The sequence below is a fragment of the Bombina bombina genome, chromosome 2, assembly GCF_027579735.1.
Source record: "Bombina bombina isolate aBomBom1 chromosome 2, aBomBom1.pri, whole genome shotgun sequence".
NCBI classification, from domain to species: Eukaryota; Metazoa; Chordata; class Amphibia; order Anura; family Bombinatoridae; genus Bombina; species Bombina bombina.
In genome coordinates, this window is record NC_069500.1 from 564,477,760 (window position 1) to 564,504,438 (window position 26,679).

Sequence of the window (26,679 nt, forward strand, 5' to 3'; positions counted from 1 at the left end):
AATAAAGCCCCAATAAAAAAATGTTTTAGCCAGTTGATCACTGTGGTTATATTTATGACCTGGTGTGGTGTCCATAAATGTGCATTGTTTTACATAGAGGCTTATAGGAGCCCCTGTATGCAGATGCAAGTTACATACCTATACTGAAAGCTGTTTATATGAGAATGCCTTCTTTCTTTCTGACACGATGAGTCCATGGATCATCATTATTACTGTTGGGAATATCACTCCTGCCCAGCAGGAGTCGGCAAAGCTGTTATATATCACCTCCCTTCCCTCCCACCCCAGTCATTCTCTTTGCCTACGTTAGAGCAAGGAAGTGGTAAAGTTAGGTGTTGGAAAAGATTCTTCAAGCAAGATTTTATTATTTTTTAAGTAGTGCAAGATTGTGCTGCTTTGTTCTAGGGTGTAGCCGTAGTCCATATCAGTCTCTTCAGTAGAGCAGTGGTGGCTTTCAAGCAATGGGAACTTGTGGGACATAATTCTTACTGCGCCTCCCTTATAGTTAATCCTGCCCTAATACTGAAAGCCTGAGTAAGTACTCAGTCTTTATCTCCTTTTTCCACAGGTCCATGTGAGGGAGAGGACCTCTCAAACCTAGTGAGCTGCCATGCTGCCTGGCAGATTTGAGGTAAATGCTGACTTTATTTTCCTGGGTACAACAGGAAAAAGTGGGCACTTTATTCACTTAGCGACACACACAGTTTTTCTCCTATATGTTAAGGGGAACATATAATGGCAGTATGGTTATGGCAGGCACTGGGGCTGAGGAATGTTAGAAATAAGGTTCATGTTATGTGGTTCACTTCTCCTGGGGGCTTGACTTTAAAAAATGAACCTACCGGTCGGCATATTACAAACGCCCACGATGGGCGGGGCTAACTGACGTTTTACTGTTGCGCGCCATTTTCCCCTGCTTTCGCTGTGACCGGATAACAATCTCCCTGGAAAGCGCATAATAACTTTTAAAGCTGCACTTTTAGGACCGGACGGCTGCTCTCTATACTGCAGATGCTGTTGTTGCTGTTTTGCGAGTTCCAGATCTTTTACTAGAGAGTTTCTATCCGGTGTCAGCAGGGCAGGTAGGCACCTCTGCAAAGCTAAGCTGAGGTGTACAGGTTGTTAATAGAACTTGCATAACACTATTTAGTTACTTCTGCAGAATATAAAAAAGTTTTTTTTTTTGTGGTAATTTGTTCCATTGTGAGTCAGAATGGACCAAGATGCCTTGCAAAATATGGAACCACCTATCCCTTCTGTTCCTTCTGTTTTGAGAGAACTTTAAATTACAGGGATAGATTTTTCTCTGAGCCAACATTGTCTAAGGCGGAGGCTGTTTAGGTGCCTAACGACAATGTTCAATATATACCGCAGCTTTCTCCTCAAAGTGTCCAAAATTTTTATCGCCCACTCATACAGTGCCCTGCGCTTCCTCTGTAACTCCACCTGGAGTCACGTTTCAAGACATCGCTGCCCTCTACGGTCTCTTATGCGTTGTCTGCTTTTCCCATGCTGCAGGGAAAGCGCAAGAGGAAAAGTAAACATTCAGTAAGTGAGATTGCTGACGCTGTTGTTGCTATTTTGAATGCCCCCTCCCAGAAGCCTGAGGAGGAGGATACTTCAGTAGCATCTGAAGGTGAAATCTCAGACAGTGTAATTCCTCCTACTAATTCTGAAGTTGTATCCTTCAGGTTTCAGCTTGAACACCTCCGTCTGTTACTCAAGGAGGTTTTAGCTACACTGGATGACAGCGACACCATGGTAGTTGTCAATCCTAATAAGTCCAGTATGCTACATAAGTATTTTGTACCTTCCATGGTGGAAGTTTTTCCTGTACCAGATCGAGCTACTGAGATTATTGTTAAGGAATGGGAGAGACTGGGTATCCCTTTTTCTCCATCCTCTGTATTTAAAAAGATGTTTCCTATAGCAGATTCTATCAAGGAATCTTGGCAGACGGTACCCAAAGTGGAAGGGGCAATTTCCACGCTGGCCAAGAGATCTACTATTCCTATAGAGGATAGTTACTCTATTAAGGATCCTATCGATAAGAAGTTAGAAGATTTGTACACCAGGGTTTACAATGACAACCCGCGATTTGTATTGATACTGTCTCTAGTGCGGCAGCATACTGGTTGATGCATTGTCTATCTATTAAAAACAGACACTTCCCTTGAAGAAATCCAGGATAGGATAAAGGCCCTTAAGTTGGCCAACTCCTTACTACGGATGCTTCCCTTCAGGTTATTAAGCTGGGAGCTAAGATTTCGTTTTTTTGCCATACTGGCCCGCAGAACTTTATGGTTAAGATCATGGTCTGCGGATGTGTCATCTAAGTCTAAACTTTTGGCGATTCCTTACAAAGGGAAGACTTAGTTTGGGCCGAGGTTGACGGAAATAATTGCTGACATCACGGGAGGAAAGGGACTTTTCCTCCCTCAGGATAAGAGAAATAATCAAAGGGATGTAAGAGTAAATTTCGTTCCTTTACAAAATTTCAAGGGAAATCCTTCCACTTCCTCCTCCAAGCAGGAGCAGTCCAAGCCTTCCTGGAGCATGGAACATGGGAAAACAATCCAAGAAGTCTGCTATTGCATCAAAAGCAGCATGAGGGGTCCCCGATCTGGGACAGGATCTTGTGGGTGGCAGACTTTCATCCTTCGTTCAGGCTTGGGTACGAGATGTTCAGGATCCCTGGGCGGTGGACATTGTGTCCCAGGGATACAAACTAGAGTCAAGACCTTTCCTCCCAGGGGCAGTTTCTTTCATGTAGTATTTAAAGCTCTAGGAGCGCCTAATGGGTGGTAAGACAAAGGAAATAGTTACCATTTAAAACATATCTATTTTAATAATAACAAATATATGTACAAGTTAACACGGATCCATGCTATACACAAAGATTATGAAACTATAAAACTTGGTTAAAATACAAATGTATATATAATATATAAGACTTGGTTAAAATACAAATATATAACAGTCTGGATACAAAAGCAGTAAAATCAGTCAATGGTCTAAGAGTTCTGTAGAGACCTATATGAATCTCAATAAGATATGATGGTCAGGGTGATGACATAGGATAAATCAGAAAAGGTGGGTATGCAGAAATATATATCGTGATAGTGTCCTACAATACACCTTGAGGGTGGGAAAAATGAAAAAGTGAAAAAATATATATATTAAAAATAAAATTATATATATATATAGTAATAATGAAAAATACCTGAAAAACGTTAAAAAGGTGGTTGAACTGATGAGAGTATAACCCAAATGTACACTTTGGGTTTAAGTGGTAATCCCGATTGGTGTGAAAGTGTCTTAGTTGAATCCTCAGTGATATGAACTTTGTGTAGTGAAAAGATTTTGAAGAAGATCCGGAGTTATCCAAGAGATCCCTTAATACATAAATGCTGTGTTCCTGTAAATAAAAGACATAGTGCAATACTGCTACAGACAAATGTGAATAATCAAAATGAAGCTCACAATAAGTTGTCAACACGTTTTGGCCCTCTTTTGGGCCTTTATCAAGACTATAGTATGGTATGGTATAGAGGCTTCATTTATATTTGTGGATAACCAATCATCTTGTCATTGTTTTGCACCAAAACTATGATTTCTTTTACAAAGAGCACCACAGCAGAGCTGAATATATAGCCCCTCCCCTTTCCCTTCACCCTCAGTCATTCTCTTTGCCTGTGTTATACTAGGAAGACATGATAAAGTGAAGTGTTAGTTTTAGTTTCTTCAATCAAGAAGTTTTTTATTTTAAATGGTACCGATGCATACTATTTTCCTAAGGGGGATATGGAAGAAGATTTCTGCCCTGAGGTTTGATGATCTTAGCATTTGTAACTAAGATCTACGCTGGTTCCCACAAGACTTCTGAAGGTAACCATGAGACCTCTTCAGTGTGGAGACCGGTTTCATGCTACAAGCAGCATTAAAGGGACAGTCAAGTCCAAAAATAACTTTCATTTTTCAAATAGGGCATGTAATTTTAAACAACTTTCCAATTTACTTTTATCAACAATTTTGCTTTGTTCTCTTGGTATTCTAGTTGAAAGCAAACCTAGGAAGGTGCATATGATAATTTCTAAGCCCTTGAAGACTGCCTCTATTTCTCTTGTAAGGTGTATCCAGTCCACGGATCATCCATTACTTGTGGGATATTCTCCTTCCCAACAGGAAGCTGCAAGAGGATCACCCACAGCAGAGCTGTCTATATAGCTCCTCCCCTAACTGCCACTACCAGTCATTCTCTTGCAGCTCTCGACACGATAGGAAGTAGCTAGAGAGATGTGGTGAATTTATGTAGTTTATCTTCAATCAAAAGTTTATTATTTTCAAATGGTACCGGAGTTGTACTGTTTTAGCCTCAGGCAGAAAGTTGAAGAAGAGTCTGTCTGTGGTTTTTGATGATCTTAGCAGGTTGTAACTAAGATCCATTGCTCTTCTCACACATAACTGAAGAGATGAGGTAACTTCAGCTGGGGGAATGGCGTGCAGGGTCTCCTGCTATGAGGTATGTGCAGTTTAAATTTTTCTAGAGAAAGGAATTTGCTAGAAAATGCTGTTAATACCGGATTTATTTAAGGTAAGCCTGATTACAGTGATTTAATATGACTAGTATCATGCTTGCTGTAAAAGGTAATATTCTTATTACTTTCTCACATTACTGAAAATAAGATAACGTTTGCTGGAAGTGTTTAAACGTTTTTTTCTACATATTGGTGATAAAACTTTATTGGGGCCCAGTTTTTTCCACATGGCTGGCTAGATTTTGCCTAGGGATAGTTTTTTATGGCCCTCTCACTGTGAGTACAGGTTGGGAGGGGCCTAATTTCAGGCCTAAATCGTGCAGTAGTTTTTGCAGCTTGAGACTTCCAGCTTCCCTGAAGGAGTCCCCTGAACACTTAGGGCCTCTACAAAGGGTTTTTGTGCCTTCAATAGTCATTGTATGTGCAGGTAGGGCCACAGCAGAGCTGTGGCAGTTTGTTGTGACTGTTAAAAAAAACGTTTATATGGTTTTTTTTTATCCTGTTTTGAAACTAAGGGGTTAATCATCCATTTGCAAGTGGGTGCAATGCTCTGTTAGTCTATTATACACACTGTAAAAATTTCGTAAGATTTACTGCTTTTTATCACTGTTTTTCAATTTCTGACAAAATTTGTTTATCAAAGTGTTTTCCAAGCTTGCTGGTCTCATTGCTAGTCTGTTTAAACATGTCTGACATAGAGGAAACTCCTTGTTCATTATGTTTAGAAGCCATTGTGGAACCCCCTCTTAGAATGTGTACCAAATGTACTGATTTTACTTTGTTATAAAGATCATATTCTGTCTTTAAAAGATTTATCACCAGAGGAAATTGACAAGTTATGCCGACTAACTCGCCCCACCTGTCAGAACCTTTGACTCCCGCTCAAGGGACTCTCGCTCAAGTGGCGCCAAGTACTTCTAGCGCGCCCATGGCGTTTACTTTACAAGACATGGCGGCAGTTATGGATCATACCCTTACAGCGGTATTGTCCAAACTACCAGGGTTACAAGGAAAGTGAGACAGCTCTGGGACTAGAAAAAATACAGAGCTCTCTGACGCTTTAGTAGCTATGTCTGATATCCCCTCACAATATGCAGAAGCTGAGGCAGGAGAGCTTCTTTCTGTGGGTGATTTTTCTGACTCGGGGAAGATGCTTCAACCTGATTCTGATATGTCTACATTTAAATTTAAGCTTGAACACCTCCACGTGTTGCTCAGGGAGGTTTTAGCTACTCTGGATGACTGTGACACCATTATAGTGCCAGAGAAATTGTGTAGATTGGATAAATACTATGCAGTGCCTGTTTACACTGATGTTTTTCCAATACCTAAAAGGTTTTCAGAAATTATTACTAAGGAATGGGATAGACCAGGTGTACCGTTCTCTCCCCCTCCTATTTTTAAGAAAATGTTTCCAATAGATGCCTCTACACGGGACTTATGCCAAACGGTCCCTAAGGTGGAGGGAGCAGTTTCTACCCTAGCTAAGCATACAACTATTCCCGTCGAGTACAGTTGTGCTTTCCTAGATCCAATGGATAAAAAGTTAGAGGGTTACCTTAAGAAAATGTTTATTCAACAAGGTTTTATTCTCCAGCCTCTTGCATGCATTCCCCCGGTCACTGCTGCTGCGGCCTTCTGGTTTGAGTCTCTGGAAGAGTCCTTACAGGTAGAAACTCCATTGGATGATATACTTGACAAGCTTAAAGCGCTTATGCTAGCCAATTCATTTGTTTCTGACGCCGTTGTTCATTTAACCAAACTAACGGCTAAGAACTCAGGTTTTGCTATACAGGCACGTAGGGCGCTATGGCTTAAATCCTGGTCAGCTGACATTACTTCAAAGTCTAAGCTTCTCAACATTCCCTTCAAGGGGCAGACCCTATTCGGGCCTGGACTGAAGGAGATCATTTCTGATATTACTGGAGGAAAAGGTCATGCCCTTCCTCAGGATAGGTCTAATAAATTAAAGACCAAACAAACAAACTAATTTTCGTGCCTTTCGAAACTTTAAGACGAGCGAGGCATCAACTCCCTCTAATGCAAAAACAATAATTCTGGACTTCAAAGCTTCTTCCCCAAAAGGAAGATTTCACCTCTCACAATTATCTGCAGACCAGATAAAGAGAGAGGCATTCTTACATTGTGTTCAAGACCTCCTAGTTATGGGAGTGATCCACCCAGTTCCAAAGGAGGAACAGGGGCAAGGCTTCTATTCAAATCTCTTTGTGGTTCCCAAGAAAGAGGGAACCTTCAGACCAATCTTAGATCTCAAGATCCTAAACAAATTTCTCAGGGTCCCATCTTTCAAGATGGAGACTATTCGAACCATCCTACCTATGATCCAGGAGGGTCAGTACATGACTACCGTGGACTTAAAGGATGCTTATCTTCACATTCCGATACACAAAGATCATCATCGGTTTCTCAGGTTCACCTTCCTAGACAGGCATTACCAGTTTGTGGCTCTTCCCTTTGGGTTAGCTACGGCACCAAGAATCTTTACGAAGGTTCTGGGGTCACTTCTGGCAGTCCTAAGGCTGCGGGGCATAGCAGTAGCCCCTTACTTAGACGACATTCTGATACAGGCGTCGATTTTCCAAATTGCCAAGTCCCATACAGACATTGTTCTGGCATTCCTGAGGTCTCATGGGTGGAAAGTGAACGAAAAAAAGAGTTCTCTATCCCCTCTCACAAGAGTTTCCTTCCTGGGAACTCTGATAGATTCTGTAGAAATGAGGATTTACCTGACAGAGGCCAGATTGTCAAAACTTCTAAATTCCTACCGTGTTCTTTATTATACTTCTCTCCCTTCGGTGGCTCAGTGTATGGAAGTAATCGGCTTAATGGTAGCGGCAATGGACATAGTTCCGTTTGCCCGCCTACATCTCAGACCGCTGCAACTCTGCATGCTCAGTCAGTGGAATGGGGATTACACAGATTTGTCCCCTCTACTAAATCTGAATCAAGAGACTAGGGATTCTCTTCTCTGGTGGCTATCTCGGGTCCATCTGTCCAAAGGTATGATCTTCCGCAGGCCAGATTAGACAATAGTAACAACAGATGCCAGCCTTCTGGGCTGGGGTGCAGTCTGGAACTCTCTGAAGGCTCAGGGGTCGTGGACTCAGGAGGAGGCACTCCTTCCAATAAACATTCTGGAACTAAGAGCGATATTCAATGCTCTTCAGGCTTGGCCTCAGCTAGCGGCAGTGAGGTTCATCAGATTTCAGTCGGACAACATCACGACTGTGGCTTACATCAACCATCAAGGGGGAACAAGGAGTTCCCTAGCGATGTTGGAGGTTTCAAAGATAATTCAATGGGCAGAGATTCACTCTTGCCATCTATCAGCTATCCATATCCCAGGAGTAGAGAACTGGGAGGCAAATTTTCCAAGTCGTGAGACTTTTCATCCGGGGGAGTGGGAGCTCCATCCGGAGGTGTTTGCACAGTTGATTCAACGTTTGGGCAAACCAGAACTGGATCTCATGGCATCTCGGCAGAACGCCAAGCTTCCTTGTTACGGATCCAGGTCCAGGGATCCCAAGGCAGCGCTGATAGATGCTCTAGCAGCGCCTTGGTCCTTCAACCTGGCTTATGTGTTTCCACCGTTTCCTCTGCTCCCTCGTCTGATTGCCAAGATCAAACAGGAGAGAGCATCGGTAATTTTGATAGCACCTGCGTGGCCACGCAGGACTTGGTATGCAGATCTGGTGGACATGTCATCCTTTCCACCATGGACTCTGCCTCTGAGGCAGGACCTTCTACTTCAGGGTCCTTTCAACCATCCAAATCTAATTTCTCTACGGCTGACTGCTTGCAGATTGAACGCTTGATTTTATCAAAGCGGGGTTCCTCCGAGACGGTCATTGATACCTTAATACAGACGCGAAAGCCTGTCACCAGGAAAATCTATCATAAGATATGGTGTAAATATCTTCATTGGTGTGAATCCAAGGGTTACTCATGGAGTAAGGTCAGGATTCCTAGGATATTATCTTTTCTCCAAGAAGGATTAGAGAAGGGTTTGTCAGCTAGTTCCTTAAAAGGACAGATTTCTGCTCTGTCTATTCTTTTGCACAAACGTCTGGCTGAGGTTCCAGACGTGCAGGCGTTTTGTCAGGCTTTAGTCAAAATCAAGCCTGTGTTTAAACCTGTTGCTCCGCCTTGGAGTTAAAATTTAGTTCTTAAGGTTCTTCAAGGGGTTCCGTTTGAACCTTTGCATTCCATAGATATTAAGCTCTTTTCCTGGAAGGTTCTGTTTTTAGTAACTATCTCCTCGGCTCAAAGAGTTTTGGAGTTATCTGCTTTACAATATGATTCCCTTTATCTAATTTTTCATGCAGATAAGGTAGTGTTACGTACCAAACCTGTTTTTTTACCTAAGGTGGTATCTAATAAAAATATCAATCAGGAGAATGTTGTACCGTCACTGTGTCCTAATCCTTCTTCAAAGAAGGAACGTCTTTTACACAATTTTGACATGGTTCGTGCTTTAAAGTTTTATTTACAAGCTACTAAAGATTTTCGTCAAACATCTGCATTTTTTGTTGTCTACTCTGGACAGAGGAGAGGCCAAAAGGCTTCGGCAACCTCTCTTTCTTTTGGCTAAGGAGTATAATACGCTTAGCTTATGAGACTGCTGGCCAGCAGCCTCCTGAAAGGATTACAGCTCATTCTACTAGAGCGGTAGCTTCCACATGGGTTTTTAAAATTTGATACTTTTGTTTCTTTGGGGGCTATTTTTGGGAGAAAGGTCTTGCAGGCAGTGGTGCCTTCCGTTTAAGCTCCTGCCTTGTCCCTCCCTTCATCCGTATCCTATAGCTTTGTATTGGTATCCCACAAGTAATGGATGATCCGTGGACTGGATACACCTTACAAGAGAAAACATAATTTATGCTTACCTGATAAATTTATTTCTCTTGTGGTGTATCCAGTCCACGGCCCGCCCTGTCATTTTAAGGCAGGTGTTTTTTATTTTTAAACTACAGTCACCACTGCACCCTATAGTTTCTCCTTTCTCTTTCTTGTCTTCGGTCGAATGACTGGATATGGCAGTTAGGAGAGGAGCTATATAGACAGCTCTGCTGTGAGTGATCCTCTTGCAGCTTCCTGTTGGGAAGGAGAATATCCCACAAGTAATGGATGATCCGTGGACTGGATACACCACAAGAGAAATAAATTTATCAGGTAAGCATAAATTATGTTTTTATTTACTTTTCACAGCAGGGGAGAGCTAGCTCGTGGCTAGTGGCAGACACTGCACTAATTGGCTAAAATGCAAGTCAATAGATAACTAAAAGTCATGTGATTAGGGGCGGTCAGAAGATGCTTAGATACAAGTTAGTCACAGAAGTAAAAAGTATATCAATATAACTGTGTTGGTTTTGCAAAACTGGGGAATGGGTAATAAAGGGATTATCTATCTTTTTAAACAACAAAAACTCTGGTGTTGACTGTCCCTTTAAGGTATGTGCAGCCTTTTTTTCTGAGGAGACTTGATATATCAGAAATGGCTGGCATTTATTTCCCTGTATGGGAATGGGGTAAGCAGTAAAACCTATTTTAATAAGAGGGCTGTTACTGGAGTCCCTATTTTATATTTATCATTAGTTGATATTTGGGCATTATGTGACATGGGGGGAAACGATTTTTGTTTTTTTATTTTTGGCACTTAAAACTTATTGGTTTTATGCTTGAGGGTTATATTGTGTGTGTGTGTTTTTACTTTAGTGCAAAACTGCATTTCCATGCGGTGTTGTTTGGGCCTACTCTGACTTTTGACCTTAAGGGGTGGAGCCTATTTTGGCACAATTTCTTCAGGCTTAGCAGCAGCAAACAGTAACTCGGTGGCTCCTGGACTGTGTAGCTGGTCTGAAGAGTTGGAAACTTGATTCAAAGTACCCTGGGGGCAGGTAGGCGCCACAGCAGAGCTGCGGCGAGGTGCAGAGTGTATTTTTATCTATCTTTTGACTACATGTTGATATAAGTACTTCTAAAGCCTTATTTCTGCCCTTGCTTCTGGGTGCAGTAATTTTTGGATTAACCAACGATATTAAGTTAAATTTGGGAATAATTTAATGTTTTTTGTGCATTTTGGAAAAATTGTTCACTTTTTCTTTTCTTAACCCCTTCAGTGCTAATGACGGCTCTGAGCGGTCAGAGTTTCCCACTATGGTGCTAATGACGGCTCTCTCCCAACTTGAGGGAGATCTGGGGGCTCCCACCTGCTCCTACCCTGATGATCGGTGCTGCATAATGAAAGGCATCGCCGGGGCTTCCGTTTTGCGTGGTGACGTCATGCACAATAAACGTGATGACATCACCGCTCAACTTTATTTAACATTAACAATGTTAAATATAGGAGCAGGGGGCATGCTGCTTAGAAGCCTGTATCTCAGGCATCTAAGCAGCTACAGACCCCCAAGACCCACCATTGGAAAGGTAATTGCCTAACCTTTCCAACTGTGTAAGTCTTGGGGATCTGAAATAAATACAAAAAAAGTAATAAAAAAAAAATATTTTTAAAAATATTAAATAAAAAACCTTTTAAGAAAACCTTAGAACCCAGGTGGGAAAGTGCTTAGCACTCAAAGGGTTAAAGGCACAGTACACGCTTTTTCTAATGTTTATTTTATGCTATAAATAAGTGTTTAAACGACTTTTGTGGCATTACTAGTCTGTTCAACATGTCTGACATTTAGGTTTCTCATTGTTCTATGTGTTTAGAAGCTATTGTGCAACCCCCTCTAACATTGTGTAACTTTTGTACTGAAACGGCTTTACAATGTAAAAAGCATATTTTAAATAAAGTGTGCCTAGGGATGATTCTCGGTCTGAAGAGGATATGCCATCCAATTCTCCCCAAGTGTCACAACCTTTTATGCCCACACAAGCGACGCCTAATACTTCTAGTGCGTCTAATCCCTTTACTCTGCAGGAGATGGCTGCAGTTATGTCAACTACCCTTACAGAGGTATTATCTAAATTACCAGTGTTACAGGGTAAACACAGCAGGTCAAGTATTAATGTAAATACTGAATCCTCTGATGCTTTATTAGCTATTTCTGATGTTCCTTCACAGTGCTCTGAGTTGGGGATCAGGGAATTACTGTCTGAGGGTGAAATTTCTGATTCAGGGAATGTTTTGCCTCAGACAGATTTGGATGCTATGTCATTTAAATTTAAGCTTGAACACCTCCGCCTGTTGCGTTTTAGCGACTCTGGATGATTGTGATCCTATTGTGATTCCTCCAGAGAAATTGTGTAAAATGGCTAAATATTTGGAAGTTCCTACTTACACTGATGTTTTTCCGGTTCCTAAGAGAATTTCGGAAATTATTAGTAAGGAATGGGATAGACCAGGTATACTGTTTTCTCCCTCTCCTAATTTTAAGAAAATGTTTCCTATATCAGATACCATTCGGGACTCATGGCAAATGGTCCCTAAGGTAGAGGGAGCTATATCTTCCCTAGCTAAGCGTACTACTATACCCATTGAGGATAGTTGTGCTTTCGAGGATCCTATGGATAAGAAATTAGAGGGTCTGCTAAAGAAATTATTTGTTGATCAGGGATTTCTTTTACAACCTACGGCTTGCATTGTTCCAGTAACTACTGCAGCAGCTTTTTGGTTTGAGGCTCTGGAAGAGTCTCTTAAGGTTGAGACTCCATTAGATGACATCTTAGATAGAATTAAGGCTCTTAAGCTAGCTAATTCTTTTATTACTGATGTCGCTTTTCAAATTACTAAATTAACAGGAAAAAAATGCAGTATTTGCTATTAAAGCACGTAGAGCATTGTGGCTCAAATCTTGGTCTGCTGATGTGTCGGCAAAACATAAGCTTTTAGCTATTCCCTTTAAAGGTAAGACCCTTTTTGAGCCAGAATTGAAGGAGTTCATTTCTGATATTACAGTAGGTAAGGGCCATGCCCTACCTCAGGATAGGTCGGTTAAAATGAGGGGTAAACAGAATAATTTAAAGGAGGACCCCTCGCTTCTTCTTCCACAAAGCAGCTTGAAGGGGTGGCCCCCGATCCGGGACCAGATCTAGTAGGGGGCATACTTTCTTTCTTTGTTCAGGCTTGGGCAAGAGATGTTTAGGATTCCTGGACACAAGAAATAGTGACCCACGGTTATCAATTGGAATTCAAGGATTTTCTCCCAAGAGGGAGATTTCATCTTTCAAAATTATCTGCAAACCAGATAAAGAGAGAGGCGTTCTTACGCTGTGTAAAAGACCTTTTTACTATGGGAGTAATCTGTCCTGTTCCAAGGGGTTTTACTCGAACCTATTTGTGGTCCCCAAAAAAGAGGGAACGTTCAGACCCATTTTGGACCTCAAGTGTCTAAACAAATTTCTAAGAGTTCCATCATTCAAGATGGAGACAATTCAAACGATTTTGCCAATGATCCAGGAGGGTCAATATATGACAACCGTGGATTTGAAGGATGCTTACCTTCATATTCCAATCCACAAAGATCATCATCGGTTTCTAAGGTTTGCCGCCTTGGACAAACATCAGTTTGTGGCTCTTCCTTTCGGGTTGGCCACAGCACCCAGAATCTTCACAAATGTTCTAGGGTCTCTTTTGGCGGTTCTCAGACCGCAAGGGATAGCGGGGGCGCCTTATATGGACGATATTCTGATTCAGGCGTCAACATATCATCTGACAAAATCTCACACGGACACAGTGTTGTCTTTTCTTAGAACTCACGGCTGGAAGGTGAACATAGAGAAGAGATCACTTGTTCCACAGACAAGGGTTCCTTTCTTGGGAACTCTGATAGACTCGGTAGCCATGAAAGTATTTCTGACGGAGGTCAGAAAATCAAAGATTTTGAATACTTGCCGAGCACTTCTGTCCATTCCTCGGCCATCAGTGGCTCAGTGTATGGAGGTAATCGGATTAATGGTAGCGGCAATGGACATCGTTCCGTTTGCTCGCTTTCATCTCAGACCACTGCAACTGTGCATGCTCGGTCAGTGGAATGGGGATTATGCGGATTTATCTCCAAAGATAATTCTGGATCAAGAGACCAGAAACTCTCTTCTTTGGTGGTTGTCGCCAGATCATCTGTCCCAGGGGACTTGTTTCCGCAGACCCTCGTGGGTGATAGTGACAACAGATGCCAGCCTTCTGGGCTGGGGTGCAATTTGGAACTCCCTGAAGGCTCAGGGTGTTTGGACTCAGGTGGAGTCTCTACTTTTAATCAATATTCTGGAACTGAGAGCAATATTCAATGCGCTTCAGGCATGGCCTCAGTTGGCTTCTGCCAAATTCATCAGATTCCAGTCGGACAACATAACGACTGTGGCATATGTCAATCATCAGGGGGGAACAAGGAGTTCCTTAGCGATGATAGAAGTATCCAAGATAATCAGTTGGGCAGAGGCCCACTATTGTCATCTGTCAGTGATCTACATCCCAGGGGTAGAGAACTGGGAAGCAGGTTTTCTAAGTCGACAGACTTTTCATCCGGGGGAGTGGGAACTTCACCCAGAGGTATTTGCCTCATTGATTCTCAAATGGGGCTGACCGGAATTGGATTTGATGGTATCTCGTCAGAATGCCAAGCTTCCAAGATGCGGATCCCGGTCAAGGGATCCTCAGGCCGAACTGATAGATGCCTTGGCAGTACCTTGGTTGTTCAGCCTAGCTTATGTTTTTCCGCCGTTTCCTTACCTCCCACGCGTGATTGCTCGAATCAAACAGGAGAGAGCTTCAGTGATCCTGATAGCGCCTGCGTGGCCACGCAGGACTTGGTATGCGGATCTAGTGGACATGCGACCGTGGAAACTTCCGTTGAGACAGGACCTTCTCATTCAAGGTCCTTTCCAACATCCAAATCTAATTTCTCTGCAACTGACTGCGTGGAGATTGAATGCTTGATTTTATCGAAGCGAGGATTCTCTGATTCAGTTATCAATACTTTGATACAGGCTAGAAAGCCTGTCACTAGAAAGATCTATCATAAAATATGGCGTAAATATCTATTGGTGTGAATCCAAGGGTTACTCATGGAATAAAGTTAGGATTCCTAGGATTTTGTCTTTTCTCCAAGAAGGATTGGAGAAAGGGTTATCAGCCAGTTCCTTAAAGAGACAAATTTCAGCTTTGTCAATTCTGTTTCACAAACGTTTGGCAAATGTATCAGATGTTCAGTCTTTTTGTCAGGCTCTATCTAGAATTAAGCCTGTATTTAGACCTATTACTCCTCCCTGGAGTTTGAATTTAGTTCTTCGAGTTCTGCAAGGGGTTCCGTTTGAACCTATGCATTCCATAGATATTAAACTATTATCTTGGAAAGTTCTGTTTTTGGTTGCTATTTCTTCTGCTCGAAGAGTTTCTGAGCTTTCAGCATTACAGTGTGATTCGCCTTATCTCATATTTCATTCTGATAAGGTGGTTTTACGTACCAAACCTGGGTTCCTTCCTAAGGTTGTTTCGAATAAGAATATTAATCAGGAAATTGTTGTTCCTTCCTTGTGTCCTAATCCTCTTTCTAAGAAGGAACGTCTGTTACATAACTTGGACGTGGTCCGTGCCTTAACGTTTTACTTACAGGCAACTAAGGATTTCTGTCAATCATCTTCATTATTCATTGTTTATTCTGGAAAGCGTAGTGGTCAGAAAGCTACGGCTACCTCTTTCTTTTTGGCTGAGAAGTATCATCCGCCTGGCATATGAGACTGCTGGACAGCAGCCTCCTGAAAGAATTACGGCTCATTCTACTAGGGCTGTGGCTTCCACATGGGCTTTTAAAAACGATGCATCTGGTCGTCCCTTCACACTTTTTCCAAATGTTATAAATTTGATACTTTTGCTTCTTCTGAGGCTATCTTTGGGAGAAAGGTTCTTCAAGCAGTGGTGCCTTCCGTTTAGGTTCCTGTCTTGTCCCTCCCTTTCATCCGTGTCCTGTTGCTTTGGTATTGGTTTCCCACAAGTAAGGATGAAATCCGTGGACTCGTCATATCTTTGTAAGAAACTAAATTTATGCTTACCTGATAAATTACTTTCTTTTACGATATGACAAGTCCACGGCCCTCCCTGTTATTTTAAGACAGGTTTATTTTATTTTTTGAAAACTTCAGTCACCTCTGCACCTTTTTAGCCTTTCCTTTTCTCTTCCTATAACCTTCAGCCGAATGACTGAGGGTGGAGGGGAAGGGGAGTGGCTATATATACAGCTCTGCTGTGGTGCTCTTTGCCACTTCCTGTTAGCAGGAGGTTAATATCCCACAAGTAAGGATGAAATCCGTGGACTCGTCATATCGTAAAAGAAAGTAATTTATCAGGTAAGCATAAATTTAGGGGTTTTTTTTTTTTTTTTTTAAAAGCACATTATTTTTTCCAGTTCCTCTTTTTGTATGTTTTTTACTCCTTTTTTTTTTTTACACCTCACTTCTTGGCTAAATGTTAAACTAAGGTATGAGTGAGGTGGGAGGTGTATTTATAGGCATTTTGAGGTTTGGGAAACTTTGCCCCCTACTGGTAGGAATGTATATCCCATATGTCACTAGCTCATGGAGTCTATGCCACTATTTCTAAAGAAATGAATTTATCAGGTAAGTTCTTACATAAATTATGTTTTGCAGGCTGTGGTGCCCTCAGAATAGGGTTCGCCTCTCCTTTTTTACCCTCCCGTTTTCATTGTGTCCTCTAGAGCTTGGGTATATTTTTCCCACAGGTAAGGAATAAAGCTGTGGACTCTCCTCATTAAGTAGGAAAACATAAATCATGCTTACCAAATAATTTCCTTCTGTATGAGGAGAGTCCACGGCCCCCGCCTGTGTTCTCCGTTGGGCAGGCCTAAGTTTTTGTTTTGTTCTTCTGGCACCATTTATACCCTGATATTTCTCCTACTGTTCCTTGTTCCCTCGGCAGAATGACTGGGGGATGAGGGGAGTGGGGAAGGTATTTAAGCCTTTGGCTGAGGTGTCTTTGCCTCCTCCTGGTGGCCAGGTTCTGTATTTCCCACAAGTAAGGAATGATCTAAAGCCAAATCCTCCTCACGGTAACCTGGTGTTCAGAGGGGCAGTCAATGAGTTATCAGCCAGGCAGTAGAAGGTCTTTTCTCTGTGAGAAATGTTGCAGGCCTCCTAGGTGAAATGTGGACTTGCCCACCAATCCCCTGGTCTACAGTGAGCTGCTCCTTGTGGATCCACAACCCTCTCCAGGTAAAATGTGGACTTGTCCACCAATCCAGCGGGTTGTAGATGCTGTAACTAATTCAGATGCTTGGCAATGTGCTCTCACTGCTTAGGATGGGCTCGCTGAGATTTTTCTTCTGAGCGCCTGAGCTGCACCAGTTTGCTCCATAGTATCAGTAAGGAATTTGCTTAAATATCAGGGATAAACAGAAGCAAATAGGCAGTATAGAGTACACAAATAGTTAACCCTGAAGGAGAGAAAAAAGGCACAATGTATCACTGATTAACCCACAGAAGGTAAACAGTTAACATAAGGTGCAGTTAAAATAAGCACTGTGAAAACTTACCACCTCCACCGGTCCTGAGAACCTTCCTACACAGTGAGGATGTTACAGCAGCACAGGAAGAAGAAAGGATTATAACAAAGAAAGGGCACGCTAAAAACAGGTAACTCTTAGCGTGACTGTGCTACTAATGAGAGCTAAAAACAAAAGGTAACTTACAGAAATTTAGCACAGGTGAAATAAAACATACTGTGCATTGTCAGAAGTAATAACTCTTTAGATTAGGAGTGGCCACTATGTTACCCATTTATGATAGGGGTGAGATATTTGGGAGACTGTTCCTAAGGTAGATGCAGCTGTTTCCACTTTGGCCAGGCATACAACTTTTCCTTTGGAGGATTGTTCTTCTTTTAAGGATCCTTTAGATGGTAAACTTGAAAGTTTCTATATGCAATCCTAAGCTTGCAGGTTTTATTATTTTAGGTCTGCAGTTAGTGCAGTCTGCTTCACTGCTGCTGCTGCTGCTTCTTCTTTGCTAAGTGACAGTCTCTCATAACTTGTTTCTGGGGAAACCACTCTGCTGTTCTGCTGAATCTCATACAAATTTGTTTTTGCATTTGCCGTTTTAGCTAGGCAAGCTTTGTGGCTTAAGTGTTAGTCTGCTGATATGGTTTCTAAATGCAGACTGCTTTCTCTCCCTTTCCAGGGTAAATCTCTGTTTTGGGTCTAGGCTGAATGCTTTGATTGCCACAATCACAGGGGGCAAGGGAACTTTTTTGCCCCAGGATAAGAAATCTAATAGTAAGTCTAGATCTGCAGGGTGTTTGCAAACCTTTTGTCAATCTATGTCTCAGAAGATGCCTCCTCTGCTCAGATATTTGATTACTCCTAAATCCTCTTTTAAGTCTAACTCCAGAAATAAACAGTCCAAGAAGGCTACCCTAGATCCCAAGACTGCATGAGTGTGGTCCCCAGACCAGTATCGGGGGGAGGCAAATTGACCCTTTCGGAAGGTGTGGTAGAGAGGGCATTAATGTTTTTATTCAAGGCCTCCTTGGGGAAGATTCTTCCTGTCTCGAGTGCCTTGAGATTCTTTAAAGGCTCAAACTTTTTTGGCTTTAGATTTGGAATTAATGGGGTTGATTGCTCCAGAGTACCAAATTAGGGTACATTTAGTCTAGTTTTGGATCTCAAAATATTGAACAAGTTTCTGAAAGTTCTTGCTTTCAAGAGGGAGACGGTTCACACTTTGCTTCCTTTAGTTCAGGAGGGTCAGTTTATGTCTACTATAGACTTAAAAGGTGCTTATGTGAATATCCCTATACACAGTAATTATGTCAAGTTACTGAGATTTGCTTTCTTAGACGAGCATTATCAGTTCTTGACCATCCCTTTTGGTCAGGCTTCAGGTCCTAGAGTTTTAACAAAAGTACTGGGAGCTCTGTTGTGTATAGTTTGAGTTTAAGACATTTCTGTAGTTCCTTCCTTAGACAACATTCTGGTTCAGGCTTCTTCTTTTTATCTGGCTGTGTCTCACACTCTGTTCTTCAGTTGCTTTAGAGTCGCGGTTGGAAATATAAACTTCCAAAAACTTTAACCCTCAGGCGTTTTTTTGTGTGTCTTTTCTAGGGTTCATAATCAGTTCTGTGACAATGTCCTTGTTTCCGACGGATCAGCACAGACTGAAGCTGTAACAGACCTGTGCTCTTCTGCAGCTGAATCCTCTATCTTCTGTAATTCAGTGCATGGAAGTTGTGTGTCTCATGGTTGCTGCATCAGATGCCAGGTTTTATCATTGGACCCTCCAGTTGTAGATGCTGCATCAATTTAATGGGAACGACAAAGATCTCTTAGAGGATTCAGTTAGATCACTGGAAAAGGCAGTCCTTGAATTGGTGGCACTCTCACCAGTCCCTGGTTCAGGGAGCATCTTTTCTTCGTTCAGTGTGGATTGTAATTTACACAGATGCCAGCCTGCTAGGTTCGCCTGAGTTGACCCGACCTCAGACACAAATCTTTTCTGAGATTCCAGTCAGACAATGTAACAGTATTGGCTTATGTCAGTCATCAGGGAGGAACTTGCAGTCCTTTAGCAATGAGGGAAGTTTCCCGCATTATCAATTGGGTTCTTTAAACTTCTCCTTTTGAGCTAATGCATGGTTTGGACCTTCAGCTTTCATCTTGGAAGTCACTTTCTTCTAACTATTCAGCTAGAGGACTCTCTGAACTTTCAGCTTTGTCTTGCAAACCACCTTTTCTGATTATTATTTTTTTCACCAGGATAAAGCTGTTCTTCACACTAACCTTTTCTTCCTGAGGTGGTATCCACAGATGCAATCAATCAGGAAATTGTGGTTCCTCATTTTTGTCCAGCTCTAAAGAATTCTATGTTTCTTCCAAATTTGGATGTTGTAAGAGCTCTCCTTATATTAGACCAATTGCTACACCTTAGGCCTTTTGTAATGATGCTTCTATTGATTAGATTTGTAAGGCAGCTACTTGGTCTTCCTTTGGCAGAAAAGTTCTGCGGGCCATAGTTCCTGATAAATATTGTTCTGCCTTCTCTGTTTGTCCCCCTGTCCCCTATTCACGGGGGTCTCGTGAGCCTCCACAGCTTTAATATTGATTCCCAAATGTGATGGCTGGTGGACTCTCATCATCTAATGAAAGAAAACAAAATGTTATGCCTGCCTGATAAATGTATTTCTTTCATAATGACCCATCATCCTTTTTTTCAGGTTGCGGCAGTACTTATTTTGCATTGCTTTTCTTTTTTCCTCATCACTTGGCTATATGTATGACTGTTGGGGTGTTTTTTTGCATACTCCTAGTAGTCAGGAGGGAAATATTCTTAAACCTGATGGCTCGTGGACTCTCATCATGAAAAAAAAAATTTTATCAAGTAAGCATACATTTTTTTAGTTGTTTTTTTCTTTCATGATTCAGACAGAACATATGATTTTAAATAACTTTCCAATATACTTCTATTATCATGGTATGCTTTTGTTGAAAAATATACCTAGATAGTCTCAGGAGCTGCTTATTGGTGGTTTCACATATATGCCTAATGTTAATGGCTCACCAATTGCTTCAGCTAGCTCCCAGTAGTGCATTGCTGCTTTTTCATCAAAGGATACCAAGACAATGAAGCAAATTAGATAATGGAAGTAAATTGGAAAGCTGTTTAAATTTTTATTCTCTCTCTTCTGAATCATAAAAGAACAATTTTGGGCTCCTTGTCCCTTTACCTAAATTAACATTTTCAGAGCACATTAGTGTTGTAGAATATATCCAAACAGCATGCTGGAATTGTGTAGAGGTGCACTTAAATTAAATTTGTTCTCATCATTTCATCTTGCCCATCTTTTTTCCTTTTTATTGTAGGAATATTTTTTTGATCCTGAAGTGCTCACTGAAGGTGAACTTGCTCCCAATGACAGGTGTTGTCGAATTTGTGGTAAAATTGGACACTTCATGAAAGACTGCCCTTTAAGAAGAAAGTAAGCAATTATTTTGTTCTGCTGTAGATCTTTTCCTTAGTTCTTGATCCAGTCATGGTGTTTTAGTTTGTTCATAATGCTTTTAGATTAATTGAGTCATTGCTGTTGCTCTCTGCTTTTTCCTAGATTTCCTAAAGTAATTCTCACCCTACCTTTTTGTCTGATGCTCCAAATACCAGTGTAGTTCACAGTGCCAGATAGCTTTTGTTTAATAAGGCCGTGCACCAAATGAAAACCTAAATCCATCCATCCATCCATTCATTTATTTTCATTTTAACTTCTGTCATTAGGAGGCATTAGATAAAGCAAGCAAATGTTTAAATTGTTTCCACCAACTCCATTTGTGAAGATATCCTAATATTTTATAAATAGATTTCTTTTACAATGATATGACGAGTCCACGGATTTCATCCTAACTTGTGGGATATTAACCTCCTGCTAACAGGAAGTGGCAAAGAGCAGCACAGCAGAGCTGTATATATAGCCCCTCCCCTTCCCCTCCACCCCCAGTCATTCTCTTTGCCTGTGTTATACTAGGAAGACATGGTAAAGTGAGGTGTTGGTTTTAGTTTCTTCAATCAAGAAGATTTTTATTTTAAATGGTACCGGTGCGTACTATTTTCCTCAGGGGGATATGGAAGAAGATTTCTGCCCTGAGGTTTGATGATCTTAGCATTTGTAACTAAGATCCATGCTGGTTCCCACAAGGCTTCTGAAGGTAACCATGAGACATCTTCAGTGTGGAGACCGGTTTCATGCTACAAGCAGCATTAAGGTATGTGCAGCCTTTTTTTCTTAGGAGACTTGGTGTATCAGAACTGGCTGGCATTATTTCCCTGTATGGGAATGGGGTAAGCAGTAAAACCTATTTTAATAAGAGGGGTGTTACTTGAGTCCCTATTTTATATTTATCATTAGTTGATATTTGGGCATTGGGAGACAATATAAAAAACAATGTTTTATGTTTTTTATTTTTGGCACTTAAACTTATTGGTTTTATGCTTGAGGGTTATATTGTGTGTGTATTTTTTACTTGAGTGCAAAACTACATTTCCATGCGGTGTTGTTTGGGCCTACTCTGACTTTTGACCTTAAGGGGCGGAGCCTATTTTGGTGCAATTTCTTCAGGCTTAGCAGCAGCAAACAGTAACTCTATGGCTCCTGGACTGTGTAGCTGGTCTGAAGAGTTGGAAATTTGATTCAAAGTACCCTGGGGGCAGGTAGGCGCCACAGCAGAGCTGCGGCGAGGTGCAGAGTGTATTTTTATCTATCTTTTGACTACATGTTGATATAAGTACTTCTAAAGCCTTATTTCTGCCCTTGCTTCTGGGTGCAGTAATTTTTGGATTAACCAACGATATTAAGTTAAATTTGGGAATAATTTAACGTTTTTTGTGCATTTTGGAAAAATTGTTCACTTTTTCTTTTCTTAAAGGCACAGTACACATTTTTTCTGATGTTTATTTTATGCTATAAATAAGTGTTTAAACGACTTTTCTTTCATGTAATTAACAAGAGTCCATGAGCTAGTGACGTATGGGATATACATTCCTACCAGGAGGGGCAAAGTTTCCCAAACCTTAAAATGCCTATAAATACACCCCTCACCACACCCACAAATCAGTTTTACAAACTTTGCCTCCAAGGGAGGTGGTGAAGTAAGTTTGTGCTAGATTCTACGTTGATATGCGCTCCGCAGCAAGTTGGAGCCCGGTTTTCCTCTCAGCGTGCAGTGAATGTCAGAGGGATGTGAAGAGAGTATTGCCTATTGAATGCAGTGATCTCCTTCTACGGGGTCTATTTCATAAGGTTCTCTGTTATCGGTCGTAGAGATTCATCTCTTACCTCCCTTTTCAGATCGACGATATACTCTTATATTTACCATTACCTCTACTGATTCTCGTTTCAGTACTGGTTTGGCTTTCTACAAACATGTAGATGAGTGTCCTGGGGTAAGTAAGTCTTATTTTCTGTGACACTCTAAGCTATGGTTGGGCACTTTATTTATAAAGTTCTAAATATATGTATTCAAACATTTATTTGCCTTGACTCAGAATGTTCACTTTCCTTATTTTCAGACAGTCAGTTTCATATTTGGGATTATGCATTGAATTATCATATTTTTCTTACCTCAAAAATTTGACTTTTTTCCCTGTGGGCTGTTAGGCTCGCGGGGGCTGAAAATGCTTCATTTTATTGCGTCATTCTTGGCGCGGACTTTTTTGGCGCAAAAATTATTTTCCGTTTCCGGCGTCATACGTGTCGCCGGAAGTTACGTCATTTTTTTGACGTTATTTTGCGCCAAAGATGTCGGCGTTCCGGATGTGGCGTCATTTTTGGCGCCAAAAGCATTTAGGCGCCAAATAATGTGGGCGTCTTATTTGGCGCTAAAAAATATGGGCGTCGCTTTTGTCTCCACATTATTTCAGTCTCTTTTTTCATTTGCTTCTGGTTGCTAGAAGCTTGATATTTGGCATTCTTTCCCATTCCTGAAACTGTCTTATAAGGAATTTGATCTATTTTGCTTTATATGTTGTTTTTTCTCTTACATATTGCAAGATGTCTCACGTTGCATCTGAGCCAGAAGATACTACAGGAAAATCACTGCCTGCTGGATCTACCAAAGCTAAGTGTATCTGCTGTAAATTTTTGGTAGCTATTCCTCCAGCTGTTGTTTGTAATAATTGTCATGACAAACTTGTTAAAGCAGATAATATTTCCTTTAGTAATGTACCATTGCCTGTTGCAGTTCCCTCAACATCTAAGGTGCAGAATGTTCCTGATAACATAAGAGATTTTGTTTCTGAATCCATAAAGAAGGCTTTGTCTGTTATTTCTCCTTCTAGTAAACGTAAAAAGTCTTTTAAATCTTCTTTCTCTACAGATGAATTTTTAAATGAACACCATCATTCTGATTCTTTGGACTCTTCTGGTTCAGAGGATTCTGTCTCAGAGATTGATGCTGATAAATCTTCATATTTATTTAAGATGGAATTTATTCGCTCTTTACTTAAAGAAGTACTAATTGCTTTAGAAATAGAGGATTCTAGTCCTCTTGATACTAATTCTATACGTTTGGATAAGGTTTTTAAAGCTCCTGCGGTTATTCCAGAAGTTTTTCCTGTTCCTAATGCTATTTCTGCAGTGATTTCCAAAGAATGGGATAAATTGGGTAATTCATTTACTCCTTCTAAACGTTTTAAGCAATTATATCCTGTTCCGCCTGACAGGTTAGAATTTTGGGACAAAATCCCTAAAGTTGATGGGGCTATTTCTACCCTTGCTAAACGTACTACCATTCCTACGTCAGATGGTACCTCGTTTAAGGATCCTTTAGATAGAAAAATTGAATCCTTTCTAAGAAAAGCTTATCTGTGTTCAGGTAATCTTCTTAGACCTGCTATATCATTGGCTGATGTTGCTGCAGCTTCAACTTTTTGGTTGGAAACCCTAGCGCAACAAGTAGCAAATCGTGATTCTCATGATATTATTATTCTTCTTCAGCATGCTAATAATTTTATCTGTGATGCCATTTTTGATATTATTAGAGTTGATGTTAGGTTTATGTCTCTAGCTATCTTAGCCAGAAGAGCTTTATGGCTTAAAACTTGGAATGCTGATATGGCTTCTAAATCAACTCTACTTTCCATTTCTTTCCAGGGAAACAAATTATTTGGTTCTCAGTTGGATTCTATTATTTCAACTGTTACTGGTGGGAAAGGAACTTTTTTACCACAGGATAAAAAATCTAAAGGTAAAAACAGGGCTAACAATCGTTTTCGTTCCTTTCGTTTCAACAAAGAACAAAAGCCTGATCCTTCGTCCTCAGGAGCAGTTTCAGTTTGGAAACCATCTCCAGTCTGGAATAAATCCAAGCCTGCTAGAAAGGCAAAGCCTGCTTCTAAGTTCACATGAAGGTACGGCCCTCATTCCAGTTCAGCTGGTAGGGGGCAGGTTACGTTTTTTCAAAGAAATTTGGATCAATTCTGTTCACAATCTTTGGATTCAGAGCATTGTTTCAGAAGGGTACAGAATTGGTTTCAAGATGAGACCTCCTGCAAAGAGATTTTTTCTTTCCCGTGTCCCAGTAAATCCAGTGAAAGCTCAAGCATTTCTGAATTGTGTTTCAGATCTAGAGTTGGCTGGAGTAATTATACCAGTTCCAGTTCCGGAACAGGGGATGGGGTTTTATTCAAATCTCTTCATTGTACCAAAGAAGGAGAATTCCTTCAGACCAGTTCTGGATCTAAAATTATTGAATCGTTATGTAAGGATACCAACGTTCAAGATGGTAACTGTAAGGACTATATTGCCTTTTGTTCAGAAAGGGAATTATATGTCCACAATAGATTTACAGGATGCATATCTGCATATTCCGATTCATCCAGATCATTTTCAGTTCCTGAGATTCTCTTTTCTAGACAAGCATTACCAATTTGTGGCTCTACCGTTTGGCCTTGCTACAGCTCCAAGAATTTTCACAAAGATTCTCGGTGCCCTTCTGTCTGTAATCAGAGAACAGGGTATTGTGGTATTTCCTTATTTGGACGATATCTTGGTACTTGCTCAGTCTTTACATTTAGCAGAGTCTCATACGAATCGACTTGTGTTGTTTCTTCAAGATCATGGTTGGAGGATCAATTTACCAAAAAGTTCTTTGATTCCTCAAACAAGGGTAACCTTTCTGGGTTTCCAGATAGATTCAGTGTCCATGACTCTGTCTTTAACAGACAAGAGACGTCTAAAATTGATTACAGCTTGTCGAAACCTTCAGTCACAATCATTCCCTTCGGTAGCCTTATGCATGGAAATTCTAGGTCTTATGACTGCTGCATCGGACGCGATCCCCTTTGCTCGTTTTCACATGCGACCTCTTCAGCTCTGTATGCTGAACCAATGGTGCAGGGATTACACGAAGATATCTCAATTAATATCTTTAAAACCGATTGTTCGACACTCTCTAACGTGGTGGACAGATCACCATCGTTTAATTCAGGGGGCTTCTTTTGTTCTTCCGACCTGGACTGTAATTTCAACAGATGCAAGTCTCACAGGTTGGGGAGCTGTGTGGGGATCTCTGACGGCACAGGGAGTTTGGGAATCTCAGGAGGTGAGATTACCGATCAATATTTTGGAACTCCGTGCAATTTTCAGAGCTCTTCAGTTTTGGCCTCTTCTGAAGAGAGAATCGTTCATTTGTTTTCAGACAGACAATGTCACAACTGTGGCATACATCAATCATCAAGGAGGGACTCACAGTCCTCTGGCTATGAAAGAAGTATCTCGAATTTTGGTTTGGGCGGAATCCAGCTCCTGTCTAATCTCTGCGGTTCATATCCCAGGTGTAGACAATTGGGAAGCGGATTATCTCAGTCGCCAAACGTTGCATCCGGGCGAATGGTCTCTTCACCCAGAGGTATTTCTTCAGATTGTTCAAATGTGGGGGCTTCCAGAGATAGATCTGATGGCCTCTCATCTAAACAAGAAACTTCCCAGGTATCTGTCCAGATCCCGGGATCCTCAGGCGGAGGCAGTGGATGCATTATCACTTCCTTGGAAGTATCATCCTGCCTATATCTTTCCGCCTCTAGTTCTTCTTCCAAGAGTAATCTCCAAGATTCTGAGGGAATGCTCGTTTGTTCTGCTAATAGCTCCGGCATGGCCTCACAGGTTTTGGTATGCGGATCTTGTCCGGATGGCATCTTGCCAACCATGGACTCTTCCGTTAAGACCAGACCTTCTGTCGCAAGGTCCTTTTTTCCATCCGGATCTGAAATCCTTAAATTTAAAGGTATGGAGATTGAACGCTTGATTCTTAGTCAAAGAGGTTTCTCTGACTCTGTGATTGATACTATGTTACAGGCTCGTAAATCTGTATCTAGAGAGATATATTATAGAGTCTGGAAGACTTATATTTCTTGGTGTCTTACTCATCATTTTTCTTGGTATTCTTTTAGAATTCCGAGAATATTACAATTTCTTCAGGATGGTTTAGATAAGGGTTTGTCCGCAAGTTCCTTGAAAGGATAAATCTCTGCTCTTTCTGTTCTTTTTCACAGAAAGATTGCTATTCTTCCTGATATTCATTGTTTTGTACAAGCTTTGGTTCGTATAAAACCTGTCATTAAGTCAATTTCTCCTCCATGGAGTTTGAATTTGGTTCTGGGAGCTCTTCAAGCTCCTCCGTTTGAACCTATGCAT

At 41.2% G+C, this 26,679-nt stretch overlaps 1 protein-coding gene across 1 annotated transcript in view; it reads left to right on the plus strand.

Annotated features, from left to right (window-relative positions):
• The window catches only part of TUT7 (terminal uridylyl transferase 7), a gene marked incomplete in the record, with an annotated part of 489,065 nt that overhangs the window by 288,964 nt on the left and 173,422 nt on the right, over positions 1-26,679 (plus strand). Inside the window, 1 exon segment of the mRNA XM_053702430.1 lies at positions 20,363-20,478. Within this exon segment, the coding sequence (XP_053558405.1) occupies positions 20,363-20,478 (116 nt within the window).